The sequence below is a fragment of the Myotis brandtii genome, unplaced genomic scaffold, assembly GCF_000412655.1.
Source record: "Myotis brandtii unplaced genomic scaffold, ASM41265v1 scaffold208, whole genome shotgun sequence".
In the NCBI taxonomy this organism is placed as follows: domain Eukaryota; kingdom Metazoa; phylum Chordata; class Mammalia; order Chiroptera; family Vespertilionidae; genus Myotis; species Myotis brandtii.
The window spans coordinates 7,910,615-7,931,055 of record NW_005357764.1 but is presented as its reverse complement, the minus strand read 5'-3'; the positions used below and the strand labels follow the sequence as shown (position 1 = coordinate 7,931,055).

The 20,441-nt window shown below is 43.5% G+C and overlaps 1 protein-coding gene across 1 annotated transcript in view; it reads left to right on the top strand.

The window, feature by feature from the left end:
* The window catches only part of TRPC7 (transient receptor potential cation channel, subfamily C, member 7), a 132,036-nt gene that overhangs the window by 95,682 nt on the left and 15,913 nt on the right, over nt 1-20,441 (top strand). The window contains exons 7-8 of the mRNA XM_005865598.1: nt 2,743-3,007; nt 19,444-19,639. Coding sequence (XP_005865660.1) covers nt 2,743-3,007; nt 19,444-19,639 — 461 coding nt within the window. The remainder of the gene's footprint in view (nt 1-2,742; nt 3,008-19,443; nt 19,640-20,441) is intronic.

The following is a 20,441-nucleotide window of genomic DNA, read 5'->3' as shown; positions in this document are numbered from 1 at the left end:
GGGAGGAGAAACAGTAGATATTTGTTGTTATGGGTAAATTAGCTGGACATTTCATACACACTCACTAATGGCAACTGTTACATCATGAAGGGTTTGAATGTCAAATGTCACTGTTAGATAAAGCCACATGGCTCCTGTGACCACAGAATCTTCATTATCAGGTACAGCAATGATCTGCAGAGGGTTGGCCAATTACTGCAAAAGTTGAGTTGCTGCCTATATTCAATGTAGATTGCTATGCAGATTTTGACTTTTAAATGTGGTAGGGAAATCCCCATTGAGAAATGGAGGGCCTTATAGTATTACAAATCATCCACTCTTCATTTATTGGTTTGAAAATTCAGACTTTTCAAAAGCAAAATGGTCTTGTATGTTTTTCCCTTTGTGCTGCTCAGGGTTCAAGGGAAGATGAGAGAATCTTGATACTGCACTGGGTACTTTTCTTAATGCCATCATTCAGGCTTCATATTGTCCACTTGTAACTTCTAATCCTTTTATGGATTACATTAAGGTCTCAACCAACCCAAGCACTGCGTATTTATTGCCCTTGCTTTTATGGTTCACTCCATGCCCTTGGAAATCTTTTGGCTCTGTGTTCATTTGTGTTTCCCTTGTGGAGAAAGAATGCCCTCTTGTGGCCAGATAGGCAGTGGTCCCTTCCAACCTCTACAGTACTAAATAGGCAGGTATTTTTCAGTTTAGGACAAATTTTCTCATGGAAATAGCTCCAAGAAGAAAATCCTTGTCTGAATTATCACAGAGCTGTTTGCTTTTACACCCATCACAACTCTTACAAGCCAATTCAAGGAGAATATTTTTCACTAAAAAGTCCTGACCTGGTCACCAAGGTCTGATGAAATTTAAATCTATCTTAGACTATAGGAGTGCCTTTCAGCTGAGTTTTAAGATGGCAAATTATAGGAGGAAGAAAAAATAATTCCTTTTGGTGTCTGTCTGAAGAAGCTAGGTCTTATTTTATACTATCCAAATGTTTTATTTATCCATAGAGGGCGACAGATATATTGGAAAAACATAATTTAGTCTCCTTGTCTTTCGTAGACTTCTGAGTTATGACCTTGATGAGAACATAGAGTCTATAATTTTATTATATTTCCAAATGTAATTTAAATGCACTACATGAAACTCTGTGGCAAACAGAGGCCTGTTTCCCTTACTGAAGATTTCTTACTGTTCTTTATTATTGTTTAACAGAGTCTAGCTTTGAAAATAAAGAATAAAATTCTTCCTCTTCCATCTCCCTTGGGGTGCCAAGACTTGCTATATAATATCTTTGTTCTCTGAATTTACTTGGCTCTTAAAAGGGCCCCATACCCCAAATCCAGCCTTTAAAATGGCAACAATATGTACTCTACAGGGCTGTTGTGAAAATTACAGCTAATGTAAATGTAAGGGCTAATTAAGGTTTCTCAGTGTTTCTCAGTTTAAGTTTCACTTCGCATTTCTCAACAGGGACACTATTGGCTTTTTCAGCAGGGCAATTTTCAATGGTGTGGGTCTGTCTGGAGCACTGCAAGACATTAGCATCACAATAATACGCCTTCTTCATCATGACAACCACAGACACCCCACACATTTCCCCAGGAAGAAGGAGCTGCCCTCATTTGAGAATCATAAGTCTTGACACATAGTAGGCAGCTCATTAGAGAGAGATGCTGCTCCTTGCACCATTAGAACTGCAATAGGAACACTTTGCAGGTTTGCTCTGCTGCAGGAATACAACCAAGGTAGCTCAGACCTTCACTGGTGACCACAAGCAGCATCTCCCCAGCCTCGGACAAGTCCTAGGACTCTTGCCACCTAGAACAGGTCTGTCATAGCAAACTTGGTTGACTGGTCACCACTCTAGGGTTCCTAACTCAATCAAATAACAACTCTCACAGACACACAGTGAGGAACACAACCCAGGAGCATTTCCTCAGCAAGATCCTCCAGATTCCTGGCCCCCACGTGAGCTCACTTGTTCCGATTTGTGGCTAGTCTAAACTTGTGGTTAGGATTTAATTCTGTCATTTAACAAACCTTTATCAGCACCTGCTGTGTGCTAGACCCTTGTCCCCAGAAGCCCCTGAGTTACCTGGAATTTGTTTTCCAGCTAAGCACTTTACATATATGATTTCATTTCATCCTCACCACAGCTCTCCTAGGCTATTTCCCAAGTGACAAATGGGGAGAATAAGACTCAGGAAGTTAACTAACTTGCTCAGAATCATACAGCCAGTGTGTAGAAAGGCCACTCTCAACCTCAGGTCTGTCTGACTCTAAGTCCATGCTCCTCCTCCTCCACCTACTCATAAATGGGGCAGCCCCTGCCGATGGAGCTCAAACATAGAATAGCAAGTAACATGGTAAGTGCCTCAAACACATTATAGCAAGTAGCATGGTAAGTGCCACAACAGGGGGTATACACGATACTGTGGTGGAGTAGAGGAGAACAGGGAGGCTTCCCTATCCCATGGTGGGGTCAGAGAGGGGTTCCTGAAATTGATGACAGCTGAGAAAAGTCTTGAAGAATAATTGGGAATGAAATGGACCTTGTAGTGAGGGAACAATGTTCCGGGCAGATGGTCCAGCACATTCCAAGAGGGAGCGTATTGGGATCAACTTAAAGACAAGGATGGGAATGGCATGTGATAAGGTTAGAGACTTCTAAAGATGACTAACTGGTTTCTCTTCTAGAGCATATCCTAGCCCCAGAGAGTAACCCAGATTGTTTTCATTTAGCCAGGGACAAGTGGTGGCCCTCAGACCCTCAGATCATATCAGAAGGGCTGTATGCAATAGCTGTCGTGCTGAGCTTCTCTCGAATCGCGTACATCCTGCCAGCCAACGAAAGTTTTGGGCCCTTGCAGATCTCATTGGGGAGAACCGTGAAAGATATCTTCAAGTTCATGGTCATTTTCATCATGGTATTTGTGGCCTTCATGATTGGGATGTTCAATCTGTACTCCTATTACCGAGGTGCAAAGTACAACCCAGCGTTTACAACGTGAGTATCCCAGGACTCCCCTGAGGTCTCTATGGGCTTTCTAGGAGTCTTTGAGAGTCTCTAGCAGGTAGCTCTTTGCAGAGACTCAGGTTTCCTTGGTATTTCTAAAGGTTAACGGCAACTTTATTCAAGGGTACTTTAGAGTTTGTGTTCGCAAGTTGGAGGAACAGAAGAGCTGGGTTCAATCCTCATTTTGCCACTTACACGCTGTATGTTCCTTAACTTCTCTGGTCCTTAGTTTCCTCATCTTTTATTTTTTTATCTCTGGTCTCTTTTTTAAAAAAAATATGTATTTATTTTAGAGAGAGAGGAATGGAGAGGGAAATAGAGAAACATCAATGCAAGAGAGAAACATTGATCAATTCCCTCTTGCACATTCCACACTGGAGATTCGAGCCCACAACCTAGGCATGTGCCCTGATGTGGAATCAAATGCCAGCCAGAGCAGTTTCTTCATCTTTAAAATAAAGATAATAATAGTACCTGCTTAATAGGGATAGTGTGCCCTGGCCAGGTGGCTCAGTTGGTTGAAGCATTGTCCTATACACCAAAAGGTTGCAAGTTCAATTCCCGATCAGGGCATGTAACTAAGTTGTAGGTTTGATTCCTGGTTAAGATACATATAGGAAGCAACCAATCGATTGTTTCTCTCCTCTCCCTCTCTCTCTCCCTCGCTCTCTCTCTTTCTCTCTCTCTCTCAATAAAAACAGATCCTTGGGTGAGGATTTAAAAAAAATTAGGATACTGTGAAGATTCAATGAGCTGATATAGCTGCCACACACTAAGTTCAATAAATGGAAGGAACTATTATCACTACTATTATTATTGGCTTAGCCTGTGTTGCCTAGAAAACAATGCTCTGGGAAAATCTTGCATGCATACACATTAATGGAGCAAAAGAGTTGCAATCGAAATGAAATAAGATGAAGGAAAATGGAAAATGCAGTGTGGGAGGAGGGAAAGCACATACTGGTTGCTAACTTGGCCACCATCTACCAGAACATAAAACTTGGTCATGACAGACTTCTCCGGGAAGACTAATGGAAATGCCACATCTCAGAATAGCCCATCAGGATGAGAAATCAAGAATTTATCAGCCAGATCTTTCCCATCTGCTATCTGTCATGAGTCAAAGTCACTGCCTAGGACATTAACTTGCCTGCACTTCCAGGGCAGCCCCTGGGGAAAACATATCCACATAGCATGGGAGGTAGGTCTGCTAGTGGGCACAAGTCAGCAGCTCTCCGTGCCTGACTGGGCGAGCCAGCACCTGTGCATGGCCACTGAGCAAGTCCTGCAGTATCATGTGCCTTAGCAGCAGTAGGGAAGGCCCAGGCAAGGGAAGCAAGAGACATGTGGTACAACCATGAGGCTGGGCACAGTCAGGTGGATACATCAGGGCCCAGAAACAATTGCTGCAGAGAGAGCAAGGCAGTGGCACAGCCTCCCCCACAGAGGTGGTGTCAGATCTCAGTGAGCCTGTCTCCCCGAAGACCTGTGTTCCTTCCCCCTGTGGGGGATGCCAGGCGTCTCCTGGAGAGGATAAGTAGCACTGAGCAGTGGGCTAGAAGAATATAGCAGACCTGAGCTTTCATTATAGCAAAGGATGACCTTACTAATGGCCAAGTCACTGGGCTTATCCGAGTTTGTGTCTGTGCAGACAAGTATAAATAAGACTTCCCATCTTACTCACAAATACCCCTTAGGTGATCAATGAGACAGTTTAGTAAAGTGCCTGAAGCACAGAAGTGTTTCGTCCAGGTCCCACACCAGGCCACCTAGGCCCAGAACTTCTCCCTGCCTTCCAGCTCCTGCCCAGAATCTCTAGCCATAGTCAGGTCTACAGCCACAGGCACAGCAGCTGGGACCAACAGGGTTAAGTACTTCTTGACATCTCTAAGAACCCAGACCCAATGCAATGAAACCCCACACCCCGCCCAAGTGGAATTACCAAGAAGGGTGGGGCCTCGGTGCTGCTGAACCACAGAAGCTATTACTCTCTGAAGCAAAGTAGTAGTGTATGATCACATAGAGCAAGTGCCTGGCCCAGTGCTGAGAAATGCACCTGAGGAGTACCTAGGTCCTCCCCTCAGCGCATGCACCCCATGGCTCAGACAGACAAGATTTTAGTCTGAGCTTTCATCTTATTAAGCAGTATGGCCTTGAGCAACTGCTTAAACCCCCTAGGCCTCAGTTTCCCCAGCTCTGAAGTGAGAACACTAAGATGATCAGCATCACAGGATTGCTGTAAGGATCCAATAAGAGGAAATAGAACTGAATCCGTCCTTGGTGTATAATAAGCTTCAGTGAATGGTGGTGATCATAATAGAGATGGTAAATGAGGAGTAAAGGGGAGGGTAAGCTGCAAGAAAAGGTACCTGTAGACTGATCTGGCTCCACAGGACCCTTTCTGGACAGGGGCCTAATTTACAAACTGTCTACCAGCTCAGGCCAAGATCATTAGTGAATCCGTTGTACTCCAAAACCCAGTGATCGACTGTGGAAGGAATTAAATCACCCAAAAGCACATTTGCTGTAGACCTGCTAGAGGCAAAGTTAAATGTATTCACTACGGGATGCACTGTTATTGAGCAACAGTCAAGATGTTAGTTGATAAACACAAGTTTCAACCCTTCATGGTCAGGCCCTGATGTCCCTCCTGTGTTTCCAGTCTAGCACAGTGGTCAGCAAACTCATTAGTCAACAGAGCCAAATATCAACAGTACAACGATTGAAATTTCTTTTGAGAGCCAAATTTTTTAAACTTAAACTATATAGGTAGGCACATTGTTATTAACTTAATTAGGGTACTCCTAAGCTGGCCTTTGCTAAAAAACGTCCTCAATCTGATTGAGGTACGTTCGCTGAGGTCGACCCCTTCCAACTCTCCCACCCACACTCGTCTTGTATACTTGTTTCAGATAGAGGAGTGTGGATGGGAGAGTTGGAAGGGGGCGACCTCAGCGAACATACCTCAAAACAATGTACCTCCCCCGTGCTGCTGCGTATCCCGCGGCCCGCCTGCGCTGCGTCTCCAGTCGCCTGACCAACCGACACCCCCACTTCTTCTAAAGCCACTTCTTCAAAATAGACTCGCCCAGGCCGAAAACCGACTTCTGCGCATGGGCCACGAAGTTTCAATCACACTGTACGTGCGCACCCACACATGGTATTTTGTGGAAGAGACACACTCAAGGGGCCAAAGAGCCGCATGTGGCTCACGAGCCGCAGTTTGCCGACCACTGGTCTAGCACAATGCTTGAACACAGTATTGTTCACCAAGTGTTTCATTAACAAGAATAAGGGAATGAACAGGAGAAATTTAGCTAGATTCGAGGCAGACTGGGAACCTGACCGTGTGGACTCTATCCCATTTCTACGCCACATTCCTGCACTGCCTGCCCACAGCTCCTCAGAGGTCAGTGTCATGACACATGGGAAGATGGAAAAGGTCATGACTTAGAGCAGGACTGACCTGGCCACAATTCCCAGCTAGATGTAGCACAGCTAATCTATAGGGGAAAGGTGAAAAGAGGAGAAGGGGACAAAGCAATTGGCTTATCCCATGTGCTGGGAACCAAATAGAAACTTCCTAAACATGAGGGACCCAACCAAAGAGGACCCAGGCCCTTCAGGATGGGGAAGGGAAGGTGTTATGGTGGCAGCAAGTGCAGTGAAAAAAGGACGGGATATTTATCACCTTGGCAGCTCCTAAAATGGGATGCGCAGCTGTAAATAGGATTAGATTGAACAGGAAAACAGTCAATAGAGCAGTGAGGTGAAGAGGAAAGAATGGATTTTTGTAAATGCCACCTCTTACCTTTTGAATGCTCTCTGGAGCATGTCAGCGCTTAGAACCTTCTTTGATAAACAAAAAGCCACACTAGAGATAAGTGAGTCTTGTGCATTAGGCAACTCAGAGCTATTTTGAGAATCAGCTAAGCTGATGATAAAGACCAATGACCCCTCTCAGGTGAATGTTTACTTCATAGTGGCTCATGCCCAGGCCGCCCTTCCCAGCTCAGGATCTTCCCTTTGGCCCACCCACGGGGAGTCCTTTTGAGCTTATAGGGAAAGATGGTCTTACAGAGTTGGAAGACTCAGTCCTACAGAAAGGAAATTTGGCCAGGAGCATAGTGTAGGTATCCTTGCCCCATTATTGACCCCCACCCCACCCCAAAAACTCACCCCTGATATGTTCAAGGACAGCTTAGGTTCCCAGAGACTGTTCAGGAGTCTACTTTGCAATCCATCTGTTAGGAACTAATAGAGAGCTATCTTACAGGAACCTTGTTCACCCTAAGGTCAGCTCACAAAAGCCACTCCCACTTAAACCCCACCCAGTAGAGTACTATCCCAGACGGGAGACGTAGGGACATCCTGGGACAAAAGGAAAGGTTTCTCTACCAATGGCAGACCCCCAACCCTCAACCAAGCCCTGCCCTAATCCCCATTGTGTTCCAGTTCTGGAATCACATACCTCCTTCCCCACTCAAATTCCCATCCCTCATCTGACAGACCTCAAGGAGGGGGTAAGAAGAAAACAGACAGATTGAACGGAATCTGCCACAGGATGAATAAACACACAGTCTGAGCAGTCTTGATTGAGATAAATGATTCTCAAACCATACCAGAATCATCTGGGGAGATCGCTAAACTTGGGCCTTCCCAGGCTCTACCCCTTCAAGTTCCACATAAGGCCTAGAAGCCTGCATTAACAAGCCACTGGGGGATTCTGATTCAGGTGGTCTTAGGACCATGCAATGAGAAATGCTGATCTGACTCAACCTCATCATTACTCAGATAGGGAGATGGAGACCAGTCTCAGCTCTGCATTAAAAAAGCGAGCTCTGGAGTCAGATCTTATAAGCATTTCCCAATCTTTCAGCTTCCTTTCACTTCAGAACCAACGGTTTCCTCAAAGGTCTGGGTCATGCTTCACAGCTGCTTCTGTGTAAGAGGCTGACCTGAAGGGAAGAGCAGCGACGGGGCTGCCTGGACATGACAGATAGTGCACCTGCTAACAGCTCACTGTCTCCAAGCCACTTCCATTAGAAACTGCAAATGACCCGCGGGAAGGAGGAGATGTTCAGTATGTTTTATGCTCTCAGTACAAAATCAAGTATCCTAAGGCCAGGGTGAGGATGTGAAAAGAAAACTGCCTGAGAATGCACTTTCTTTCAGAAAGCCTGTAAGAAAAGCTCTCAATTCCAACTGTTAGGAATTTTGTTCTAAATGGGACTATATCTTTGATCTTATCATGGAAATCAGTAGACAAACAGGATTTAGTTTTTGGTGTTTTGTTTTATAGTCAACTTTGCTGGAATGGACATATTTCATAAAGCAAGGATTTTTCTGCTTAGAGACTATATGAAAATCTGGGATCCCAGCACTCTGTAATAAGTGTTAGAAAAAGAGAGACAAAAACTCCTTGGCCCACTAATGAAATGCAGCGAATGAGAATGCACAGGAAAAGATGGCCTTCTTTATACCCATCCAACTGGTGACCATCGCAGATCAGGTACACAGATGTGACCAAGAATGCCCAGGATGGGGGGACCCATGATGGGCTCCTCGTCTTCCCTTTGGGTAAACTTGGCCTCCCCCACTTACTTCTGATTGGAGATTAAATGTGGGCCCTGACCCGCCAAAGATGATCCCAGCTAATCTTTTCCACAGTCTGTTATGGAGGCAACTTCACAGCATAGCTGGGTTGAGACTTTTCTAATAAAAAATAATACTTTTCCTAAGGTTATTCTGTCTCCCAGGAATCTTTTTAATGGAAGGAGCTTCAGCAGTGCTAGGCAAAATTAGAAGCTTCTGTTTTCCATGACAGTTATGGAAAATTTCCAGACTCAGATTTGTATGCCCAGCAGGGGCAGAAGGCACTGATTCAGTGCCCACAGCTCAGAGGCTGGCTCCAATGAACCTGAAGGGGCACTGGGGCTGAGGGAGACTCCCTGAGACTCTGTCCATGCCTACCCCACCCCAGGACCCCTGCACCATCCTACTGTTGAACAATTTGTGATAAGCATATGTGCTGCTTTCCCATTTGATCCACCTAACAATGGAATGACACAGATATTACTACCAGGAAACTGAGGCTTGGAGAGATGCTGAACTTGCCCAAGATCACAGAACCAATAAGAAGATTTGAACCCAGATCTGCATGACTCCAAGCCCATCCTCCACCTTTTGACCAGAAATTCCCCCCACTTCCCACACCAGGGCATATGCTCTGAGTTAGAAGCTGGGTGTCTTTACAATAGCTTTCCTATGGCTATTCTAAAAAACAGCATATGAAATTCAGATTAATGATTATCACTGAGAACCTGGTGATTCTACATATCTCAGCACTAAATATGCAGCCTGCGATTGTCCCCTGGATAAAGCAGCTTTCTACTCCAAAGTGTGAATATTCATTCGACAAATATTATGGAGAAGCTATCCAATGGCAAGTTCTGTGTTTGGCTCTGCAGTCATTGAGGTTAATAGAACAATGCTCTCATCCCTAAGAATCTCATAAACAAGTAGGGGAGTCTGAAAAGTAAAAAAAAGCAAGCATCAGCTATTATGGAGACAGCTTCACAGTATAGCTGGATTGAGACTTTTCTAATCAAAAATATCCTCAAAAGGGTACTTTGGCAGCACAATGGGGAAGAAGCACTGGACTCTGTCTGGCAAGGTCAAGGAAGGCTTCATGGAGGAAGTGACCCTAAAAAGGTCTTTGAGGGTGACTAGAAGGATATGCCAGCCTGTGCAAAGTGTAAACAAGCAGGGCCTTTTCTTTCTTTTTTTTTTTTTAAGTGAAGGAGAAAGTAGCTGCCTTACCGCCCATATACTGATGTGCTCAGATGTTTCAATGCCTCGTGGTACAAAAATTTTCTTTAAAAAAAATAAAAGCTGTTTCCATGTCTGGCCACAAAGGTGGCAAGAAGCAGGTCAAGGAGACAGATAAGGCACTGGAGCAGAAACAAAAAGAGGAGAAGAAATATGAGGAGCTCAAACTGAGGGGCACATGGAAGGGCCCCCTGGCCACAGTGGAATTAAGAAATCTGCCAAAAAAAGTAAGCTGTTCTTTGTGCCTAAGGCATGGTGATCCTTAATTCCATTCCTGTCTAAACATCTGGATTCCCTGCCCTACTATCTGCTGCCACCTATAGCTAGAATGAAATATTATCTTGGAGCCTGTTGTACATTTAAGAATAAACTTTTGTGAAAAGGAAAAGAAAAAGTAGGCAAGTAGGCAAGAGTTTTGGGAAATGGCAGAAAGTAAGATCAGATAACCCAGCAGGAGCCAATGAAGTTCGTCCTGCTAGGGTGTTAGCTCTCCACTAAGGCTTTGTGAAAAGGAGGAAGTGAAATCAGATCTGCCTTCAGAGAGAGTACTGTGGCAACTGGGCTCAAGAGGGTAGGAGGAGGAGCCCTTGCATGGCCCACGCTTGGTGCTGGCGATTTTATGGTGAGCAAAAACAGTCATGGCTCCTCCCCTGATGGGACTTGCAGACTGGTTGGGAAGACAGATGTTAAATAGTCACAGGAATGGGGGCATGTTACCAATTGAGAAAATGTTCTAAAATAAAGCAACTTGAAAGATGCTGAGCTAGATCTATTATGAGACTGTGGCAGGAAGCTGGGTGAAAGAAATGCAAGCCCAAACTAAGGGAATGGCAGTGTGATGGAGAACGGGAGATGGAGCAGGGATGTTGAGGAGGTTAGAGTGGCTAGGACATGGTGATGGCCTGAATGTGGGGTGTGAGAGAAGGAAAACGTTCTCAGGGTTTTGACATTTGGAAGGCTCCAGGATTTGGGGAGGGAGTCAAGGAGGGTATGATGGGGAGGAGGACAAGGTCCCTGGTGATTCAGGAAAGAGACAGGGGCTTTGGCCTTCTCCAGGACCCATTCCCAACAGAAATGAAGACAAACAGACCCACTTCCCAGAAGCTTGTGTACAGTCCATGTCCTAAGGGACTGGAGGAATAGTGGGGCCTTAAAAAGGAGGACCCCATTCTCAGCACTGAGGGCCAAACAGAGACTTTCGAAAGGTGTAAAATGGTTCTTTACAAGTGAAATATTGTGCTTGGCAAGCAGAAAACAAGAGCCTGAGATTTCCCTGGCCCAAGAAAGGGGAAAAGGGAGACAGGGGAGCCATATAGGCCCAGAGACATCCAGAAGGAAGTGACGAGTCAGAGGGGCCTCCTGACAGCAAAGAACCACACCCCTAAGAAGGATCTGTCTGTAGAAGAGGTCCTGCTTGGGCAGCCAAGGCTAGGTTACATTGTCTGCCCTCAGAGACTCACTATAACTCATGGCCAATTAAGAGAAACCAGGGAAAGTTCCTGGCATCACAGGACTGTGGACTACGTGGGATGTAGAATGGAATCAGCCATGTTCACATTATAGAGGACACATTTTTCCAGGATACATTTTTCAGTGTTGAAATATGGGCACCTCTGATATCTGTGTTATCATACTGTATTATATTTTGAAAATTATAATCTCGCCTTTCATCTTATAAATTCAAGTAAGGCATAAGGGTTTGGGGGGAATTATAGAGTTTATTATGCCCATTTTCAGTGGAGAAATCAGCACAGAGAAGTCTGAGGTTTATGGAGGAGACCGCAGAGGTCAATGATGAGGCCCAGGTCAGGCTAAGAGAGGCTGAGCAGCTCAAAGAGGCTGGCCTTTGTGTGTCAAAAATATATATATCTTAAATATATACCTTGGGTTTAACATAAGTTCTTATCTTAGCATAACTCTCCAATAAGTGCAATAAGTAATAAAAATATAGATCTTTTCCTGGATTATTTTGTTGTTGTTAATCCTCACCCAAGGATATTTTTTCCATTGATTTTTAGAGAGAGTGGAAGTGAGGAAGAGGAGGAGGTGGGAGGTGGGGAGAGAGAGACGTTGACTGATTGCCTCCTGTTTAACATAAGTTCTTATCTTAGCATAACTCTCCAATAAGTGCAATAAGTAATAAAAATATAGATCTTTTCCTGGATTATTTTGTTGTTGTTAATCCTCACCCAAGGATATTTTTTCCATTGATTTTTAGAGAGAGTGGAAGTGAGGAAGAGGAGGAGGTGGGAGGTGGGGAGAGAGAGACGTTGATTGATTGCCTCCTACACATACCCCAACCAGGGCCAGGGATCAAACCTGCAACTCAGGTATGTGCCCTTGACTGGGAATTGATTCTGTGACCCTTGGTATGCGGGCCAACATTCTAACTACTGGCCAGGGCTCCTGGGCTACTTTAGAAGGATGATTATGCCTGCTACCAAAAGGCATTCTACTATCCTATGTTTATTTATATCCTCTCCTCATGTTTATTCATGACATGAATTTTAAAAGCCTGGTACCTTTGAGCTTCTGGAACAGGCTAAGAGCTCACAAAGGTTTGAGGGAAAAGAACTGATGATATACTGAAAATGTGCCCTTTTGGATGTTTTCACAGCATGTTCTCAGGCATTTCCCCAAGTCCTTTTTCTTATACTCAGACTGATGGTAGCCATCCTAAAGGGAAGAAACCCCTACCTTTTTATTCACTAAAATTCAGTTTTAGGATATAACTTAGGTTTAAACTGTCATTCTTCAAAGTGACAGAGGGACAGGAAACTAAACTGTCCAGGGTTAGCTCTAGAGAGCTATCAGAAGAGACAGTTCTTGGGTGAATCTGAGCACTCATTTTCCCAGAATTTAATCATTCATTGACAAAAATGTTTACTGAGTCCCTACTATGAGCTGGGCGCTGTTCTGGGTACTGACAGAAAAGTGAGCAGGCCCTGCCCTTGTGGAGGTCGAGTTCCTCCATGAATGTGATAACAGGGAAAAGAGACCCAAAATAATTTTTTTAAATAAAGAGGTTAAGTGCTGAGAGCTAAGAACAAATAAAACACTATACGAAAGGGGAATTAGGAGAGGGCTTCCTTCAGACACAACAGTCAGAGAAGGCCTACCTGAGCATGTGACAATCAGTTAAAGCCTAAAGGATAAGGAAAATGAGTGGCCATGTGGAGAGAAATGGAAAATGCGTTCCAGGCGGAGGAACGGGGAGGCACAGAAGCGGGACTGCCTTGCTGCTGGGGGCTAATGAGGTTGGGAGGATTCAGATTACCCGGGGCCCTGAGGCCTGAGCTAGGTGACTGGGTTCAGTTGTTAACCTATGGAAAGCCACCAGAGAAGAGGGGCAGGATCTGATTCATGTTTTTAAAGGATTATTCTGAGACTTGATTATAGGGTGGAAGTCTTTTGCCCTGATGCTGGTGCCAACTGCAGTTAAGCAAGAAAAAATATGAATATTGGTAATAAAATTAGTAACATTTATCACACATTTGTTATGTGCCAGTAAGTATTTTATGCACTTCACAAGCATTCTATTAACTCATTTAATCCTCGTGACAACCCTATGAAGTAGAGATTGTTGTTTTTCCATTTTACAGCTAGAATAAGAAAAAAAAAGGCATAGAGTTATTTGACCAAAAGCTCACAGTCAAACCCAGGTTTACCTAACTTCAAAGCCTGCACTCTGCCTCACCAGAGCCCTACCTGGACTAGGTGACACTGGGATCGGGAACCAAGAAGCCAAAATGTGCATCAGGGATTTATTCAATCATTCAGTGGACATTGAACTTACCCAGCGCCTTCAGTGAGCCAAAATCTGGACTAGGTTTGGAGTTTCAAAGGTGAAGAAAGCACAGCTCTGCCCTTGAGAAGCAACCAGGCTCCTGGAGGAAGAGTTTGGTCTTCAGTATGAATAAATCTGGGCTGTACGGGCTTTACGCTTTGTGCATCCAAGTTCCCTGGCACTGACTCTGGGGCCAGACTCCTCTACTTCTGGACTATCTAAATCAGTGATTTTCAACTGATAATGCAGAAATTATTAAAACATGCAATACCTGACTATTTAGTCTAGGGCACTGACCTCTTTTCCCTTAGATCAGTGGTCGGCAAACTGCGGCTCGCGAGCCATATGCGGCTCTTTGGCCCCTTGAGTGTGGCTCTTCCACAAAATACCGACTTCTGCGCATGGGCCACGAAGTTTCAATCGCACTGTACGTGCGCGCCCGCACGTGGTATTTTGTGGAAGAGCCACACTGAAGGGGCCAAAGAGCCGCATGTGGCTCGCGAGCCGCAGTTTGCCGGCCACTGCCTTAGATTATCAAACAAACAAAAAAAGAACAGCCAATATAACAATAGCCATCTGGTGTGATTAATCAAAATTATACCTATTTTTTGTCATATCAGCCAAAAAAATATTTTTTTGGTGTGCTACAGAATTTTAGTAATTAGTTTATGTATGCCACCAGATGAGAAAGGGTGAAAATCACTAGCCAAACTCCTCATTTAGGACCCTAGAAAAAACAAGAAGTGAAAAACAGGAAGTGATTTGGAGCACACAAGTTAGCAGGGCATAGCAGGGCATAGCAGGGCATAGCAGGGCATACCAGGGGTGAGGTTCAGACTTTCTCTGGAGTCTCACTCTCTTCCCCTGACCTTCCTAAAGCCTGGTCCTACTGCTCTCAGTCTCCAATCTGGGCATTAGAGAAGCATGGCCCTCTCACAGAGTCTCTCTATGGTCCAAGCATCTTCTTCCATCTCCCAGCTCAGTGGCAGGTGTCCAGTGTTTCTACTTCAGCAGAACTCTAGCCTAACGCCTGCTACTGAGAAACAGTCTATTAGGAGCTGATCCTCCTGCTTAATTTTACCCTGCTATGTGCAGATTTGGGTAGGTAACTGAACTTAACTGTTTGGGGGAGGAGAGAGAGAGAATGCCATGACACTGGAGGAAGGGCATCATGGCATTCTGAAGAAGCAGCAATTTTTATAACAATCCTCCCAAACCATCGCCTTGTTGATCAGTTTGTTCTCATACACAACTGCCTCTTTAAGCAAGCTGTTATTAAAGTCCCATTATGCAGGTGAGACAGATCTGGTAGAGAACTGATTACCACATCCCTGCCTTCTACTTGACAAATCAGCTCCAACCTCCCCTCCCTACCCCAACACACACCGCACCCACTAAGAGGGGGGTGAATCGTGCTCTAGTCAACATCACTCATAGGCACTTTCCCCTTTTATTCATTAGGAGCACTTCTTATGCCAGGGTGGCCTATTGAGTACATGTCAAATTTTGAAAGACAGAAAGGGTTGGAGAAAGCTGAGAGGATTTACATGAAATCAAGGGTTTGTGATGATCTTTGCAGATAGGAAGGAAGATGAGGGTTGTTCAGAAAAGTCAATAGGCAACTGATTTATTAACTCCACTCAGTCTTGTGTGGAAGCACCTGAGGGGCTGATGGGGTTCTATGTGTTCCCCAGCAAGGTAAGGCAAGGCAAATGGAGAATCCTTCCTTACTTCCTTATAGCATTCACTCACTCTACGGGGCATGCTTGAGACTGGGACTCCCACAAGGACAGAAACATGTTCTGGGCAGCAGAGTATCCTTATAACCTGGACAATAGCTGGGAGGTCAGTGAATATTTGACAAATAAACAAATGAATAAAAATAATAGCTACCATTTATTGGGCTCTTACTATATACTTTACAGCAACTTAATAACACACCATTATCCCATTTCATAGATGAGTAAACTGAGTTTTATAACGTGCCCAAGCTCACAAGGCCAATACATGCTGGATCTGGGATTTGAACCCAGGCATGCACCTTTGCTGTTCTTCTGCCTCCAGCTATCTCTGTGAAGATTCCCATGACTGACACAATTGGAGGAATCTGTGGCAAACTCTGTAGCTAGCCAGAGTGGATGGGAAGATGATGTAGAACCAGTGGCTGCCTTCCCTATCAGTAAAGAACCTTAAATTTAGCCTTGAGACCAGCTAGTTGACAGTGGGGGCCTTTTGTGAGACAAATGGCTTCCTGGTGAATATTAAGGAAGCCAAATGCAAGATACTTTCTTCTTGAAAGACAACCCCATGCTCTGAGTCCCATAGCTCCTAAAATTTGTGGTGCTGATTAGTACATGACTCAGAGAGCATCATAACCCCACAAGACATTGGGATTAACTCCAATGCCCAAACTCCTGAAATTAGTAATGTACTATTGCCTTCTATCTGAGGCCAGCTTCTCTTGGAAAAACATGACTCAGAGAGCATCATAACCCCACAAGACATTGGGATTAACTCCAATGCCCAAACTCCTGAAATTAGTAATGTACTATTGCCTTCTATCTGAGGCCAGCTTCTCTCTGAGAATAATTACTATAGGTTTCCAAGGTCAAAGTGAACAAAAGTCTCTTCCCTCTCAGGGCAGTGAGAAGAAGTTTCATTTGTTTCCTGCTACATACTCCACCAGAAGATGCCATAAGCATGGCATATCAAATTAATTATTGGGCATATCAAGTTACTTATTGTCACCAGAAAAACATCAAGTTTTCATGGATATTTCTGCTTCTTTCTACGAGGATGTCTGTCATCTTCATATTGATTTATAAGAGCTCTTTATGTAAGAAAGACATCATCTATTGTCCTATGTGTTGCAAATTCTTTACTCCCTTAGTCTTTTTACCTTATATTTTTACTTACGTTTTTTATGTATACAAGTTTGATTGGGGCAATTCTTTCCCTCTGTGGTTTATGAAATCTCTCACAGACCAAGATTATATAAACATAAATGTTTCAGTTTGTTCATGTAATTCTGAAACACTGAATTCTTCAATTCTGTTCAGAATATATTTTAGTTATGATCTGAGCTATGGATAAAATATTTAATTGCTCACAACTTAGTCCAGCTAATTGGGCATAACTCAGCCCATAAGGTCCCCTCTGAGAAATAACAACAAAACTATTATATTCTGTTAGTCCACTGAAAGTTCCTGTAAAGAAGTGTGGGTATAAATGAAAGATCCAAGAGATGACAATGGTGAATCTAGCCATTTTGGATTATTCAAACCAATGGACTCTGCTTTTTTTAAAGGTATTTCTTACTGAAACTCATTTTGCCCTATAATAAGAGGAAGCAGGGGCTATAGATATCCCCTAGTGGTTAGAAGAGCTTGTTAAAAACACATTCTTTGTTTGGGTAAGACCCCTTCCTGCCAGGTAAGATGCCAAGGGAGTTCCTCTCACTCTGGCAATCCCAAAGTGCTTGGGCCAGGCCTCTTGTAATTATATTCTCCTGGAGATCATGGTCAAATTCAAGGCTAGAGGCTAATCCTTAAGCTATAGAATAGAAATAAAACATTTTTGAAGATTAACTAGAAGCCAGACAACAATTGAACAGCATCATTCCAAGCCTCAGAAGGGGGAGCAAAGGGTGGGAGTGGTAAAGGAGAGGCATGGGCCTAGGTTTAGGGATCTATAAATATTTTTTTACTGAAACATGTACGGCTTAATGGGCCAGCTCTGCCTCCTTCAGACTGTTGACATAGAATGCCTAAGAGAAGGCACTAAGGATAAATCAGAGCTTGGTGGCAAAAATCATAGGAAGAAGCAAATGTGAAAAAATACAGACTGAACCTAGGCATTTTCCCTAATGAGAATTCAGAAGGCTTTCCTTTGATGTGTTCTATAATTGCTTGCTTCATTGTGTCAGCCAAAGGTTTGTGGGGTTTTCCAAGGTAAGAAAGGGAAGATGAATTTCTGTAAAATGTCTCTCAGTCACATATATTACCCATTTCTTAGACTCTTTGTGGTTTAAGTGCATAATCCTAGACCAGTACCTGTTCGCCCAGCCCCTCCTTTCAACAGAGTGTACTCCAGATTCCACCTGATCCACCAGGAAGGAAACAACTGTCAGAGAGGCCACATCCTAGCATCTGGGGTTTGGTGTGGGGCCATTGTTCCCTTCCACTAGGGTGATAACCAAAAGATTGCTTCTAAATGGAGACAATGCCTCCACGAGGAACAGCATCTTTTTTACACAAATGGAAGCTGCATCTTGCATGAGGAAACAGTTTTCCCTCTTTCTCAAAGTAGCCTCAGGAGCTGGAGCTCTACAATAATGGCTTGTTACCCAGTGGTTACTTCCAAACCTCCAATGAAATTCCTTCTTGCTAAAATGAAAATGAATTAAATATTCCAAACTCATATTTTTAAAGGAAAACAAAAACAAATAATGACCCCAAAAAAACACTTCTATATTTAGTTTTCAGACAGCGGTGCATAGAGCCAAACAGCTGGCTAGACACACACGTATACCTACGCCCCCACACACTCACACACAGGAGAGCGGAACATTCATGCGAGTCAGAGTGAAATGTTTCCAATGTGGTAAGTACCAGTATTTTTGTACATCTTGTCAAATAAATACCAATCCTTAAGAAACCCTGATTTTTTTTTAATCTAGCTAATCCTGGCCATTTGTGGGTGAGTGTAGAAAATCTGAAATGTTAAAGAGAAAAACAGAAGTGCTTTCTCACAAATGATATGAGAAATCTGGGTGCAAACTAAAAGAACTGCTCAGCCATTCAAATGTTATCAGATACATGTGCATGTTCTAAACCACCCAACCAAAATCCAGCTTTCTGATTAGGTTCTATGTCATAAAACTAATACAGGATCAGGACCACAAAGTACAGTGTGAAATGTGCTAGGATATTACTCTTAAAACCAGGGTACTTTGGCAACTCCAAAATCTCATGAGCATCAAATAGTGTCCTAAATGCCAGGTGTTCAAACTTTCCTCAACGCACATGCAGTAACTACTTTGAGTGAGCTGCAGAGTGCAGTTTGGGTGTTGACCTAGCAAACTGCAACAATATGGACACACTAAACTCCCCACTCTCATTCCTAATCATTCAACTCAAATTTAGAGGACTTGATATATGTGGCTGGCCTCAATCCACAGGGCCAGGGGGTGGGAAAGGATAGTGGTTTGAAGTACACACCATTTTAAACTCAGACTCACCTGGATTTGCATCCCACTTTCCAGGAAAGACACATAGGCTCTGAGCATTGAATGGTTCCATCTGTAAAATGGAGGTAATAAGCGAGCCCACCACAGAAGCGGTTATAAGGCTTAAGTGAGCTAAACAGTGTCAAGTGCCCAGCAAGTCCCAGTCACCAGTGATGCCAGCTTCATCAGTAGACACCATCCTCTTCCTTTCATGTGGGACTGGGTAGTCTGAGAAGAGTCTCAAACTACTGAAGGAAGAGTGTGCTTCTGAGAAAAATAATTTGTATTAGAATAAATATTTGCCCTGGCGTTTAATTTTAAATGTTTAATTACAAGATAAAAATGATACTACTGTCAGTAGTCCAAATAAATTGATTGAATGAAAAGAAAGAACCTGCCCCTTATAATATTTTTTCCAAGTGTTCTTAGAAATCTGAATGTCTCATTATTTCAGAATACAGGCACTACCAGCCAGCCCCAGCCCCACTCAAGGGTAACCACTGAAGTCTAGGTGATAGCAACTTTCGTGTGTAAAGTATTAGCTGATACAAACTGCCTGAAATGACTGCTGTTTCCTTGCAGGGTTGAAGAAAGTTTCAAAACCTTATTTTGGTCCATCTTTGGCTTGTCTGAAGTGATCTCAGTGGTGCTGAAATATGACCACAAATTCATTGAGAACATTGGCTATGTTCTCTATGGCGTTTATAACGTCACTATGGTGGTAGTGCTGCTCAATATGCTAATAGCCATGATCAACAACTCGTATCAGGAAATTGAGGTAAGACCCGTTAATGGAAAATCCTCTCTCTCCCTTGGTTTAATTTACATTGCTGTTTTCAGCAATGAAGGTAATGATTTTAGAACCCCCGTGTTTTTAATGTGAAGCCAAAACAGCAAATAGGCATTCATTCTTCCTGGATTGCTCCAAGAAACACTCCTGTCACCTCCCACATGGCATAGTGGGCACCACACATAAAATGGCCCGACAAAGGCAGAAAGACTCAGGTTCATGACTCTTTACTCTTTACATGTTTCCCCACAGGATGGCATACAGGTGACCCACAGCAAATCAAAATAACTGTATCTTTCAGCCCACATTCCCTCTGCCTCTCACATGTATTTATTAATTCCTTTCTGTATGCCATGCCTGTGGTAGGCATGATAATACAGAAATGACTAAGATACAGTCCGTGCCTTTGAAGAACTCAGTTCAGTGAAAAAAAAAAAAACATGTCAATCAACAAATTGTAGTGCCTTGGGCCAGAGCACCAAAAGAAGTCCTACAAGGTGCAGAAGGTGCAAAGCAGAGACTGTGATTGGCCATGGGGAGAGGAAGCTTGCAGAGGTGATGCCTGAAGGCCATTCAGAGACTAATACAGTTCTGCCAAATAGATAAGGGAGTCAAGAGAATGTCCCAGGATGCATTCATCAAAATTAAAATGCATAAACCATAATCTATTGATTGAAGCCTTGTTTAGAACAGCAAGAAATTAAAAATAAACTAAATGAGCATTAACAGGAATCTAAATAAATAGATTATGGTGCATCTCAACAGTGAGATACTGTGCAGTTTTAAAAAA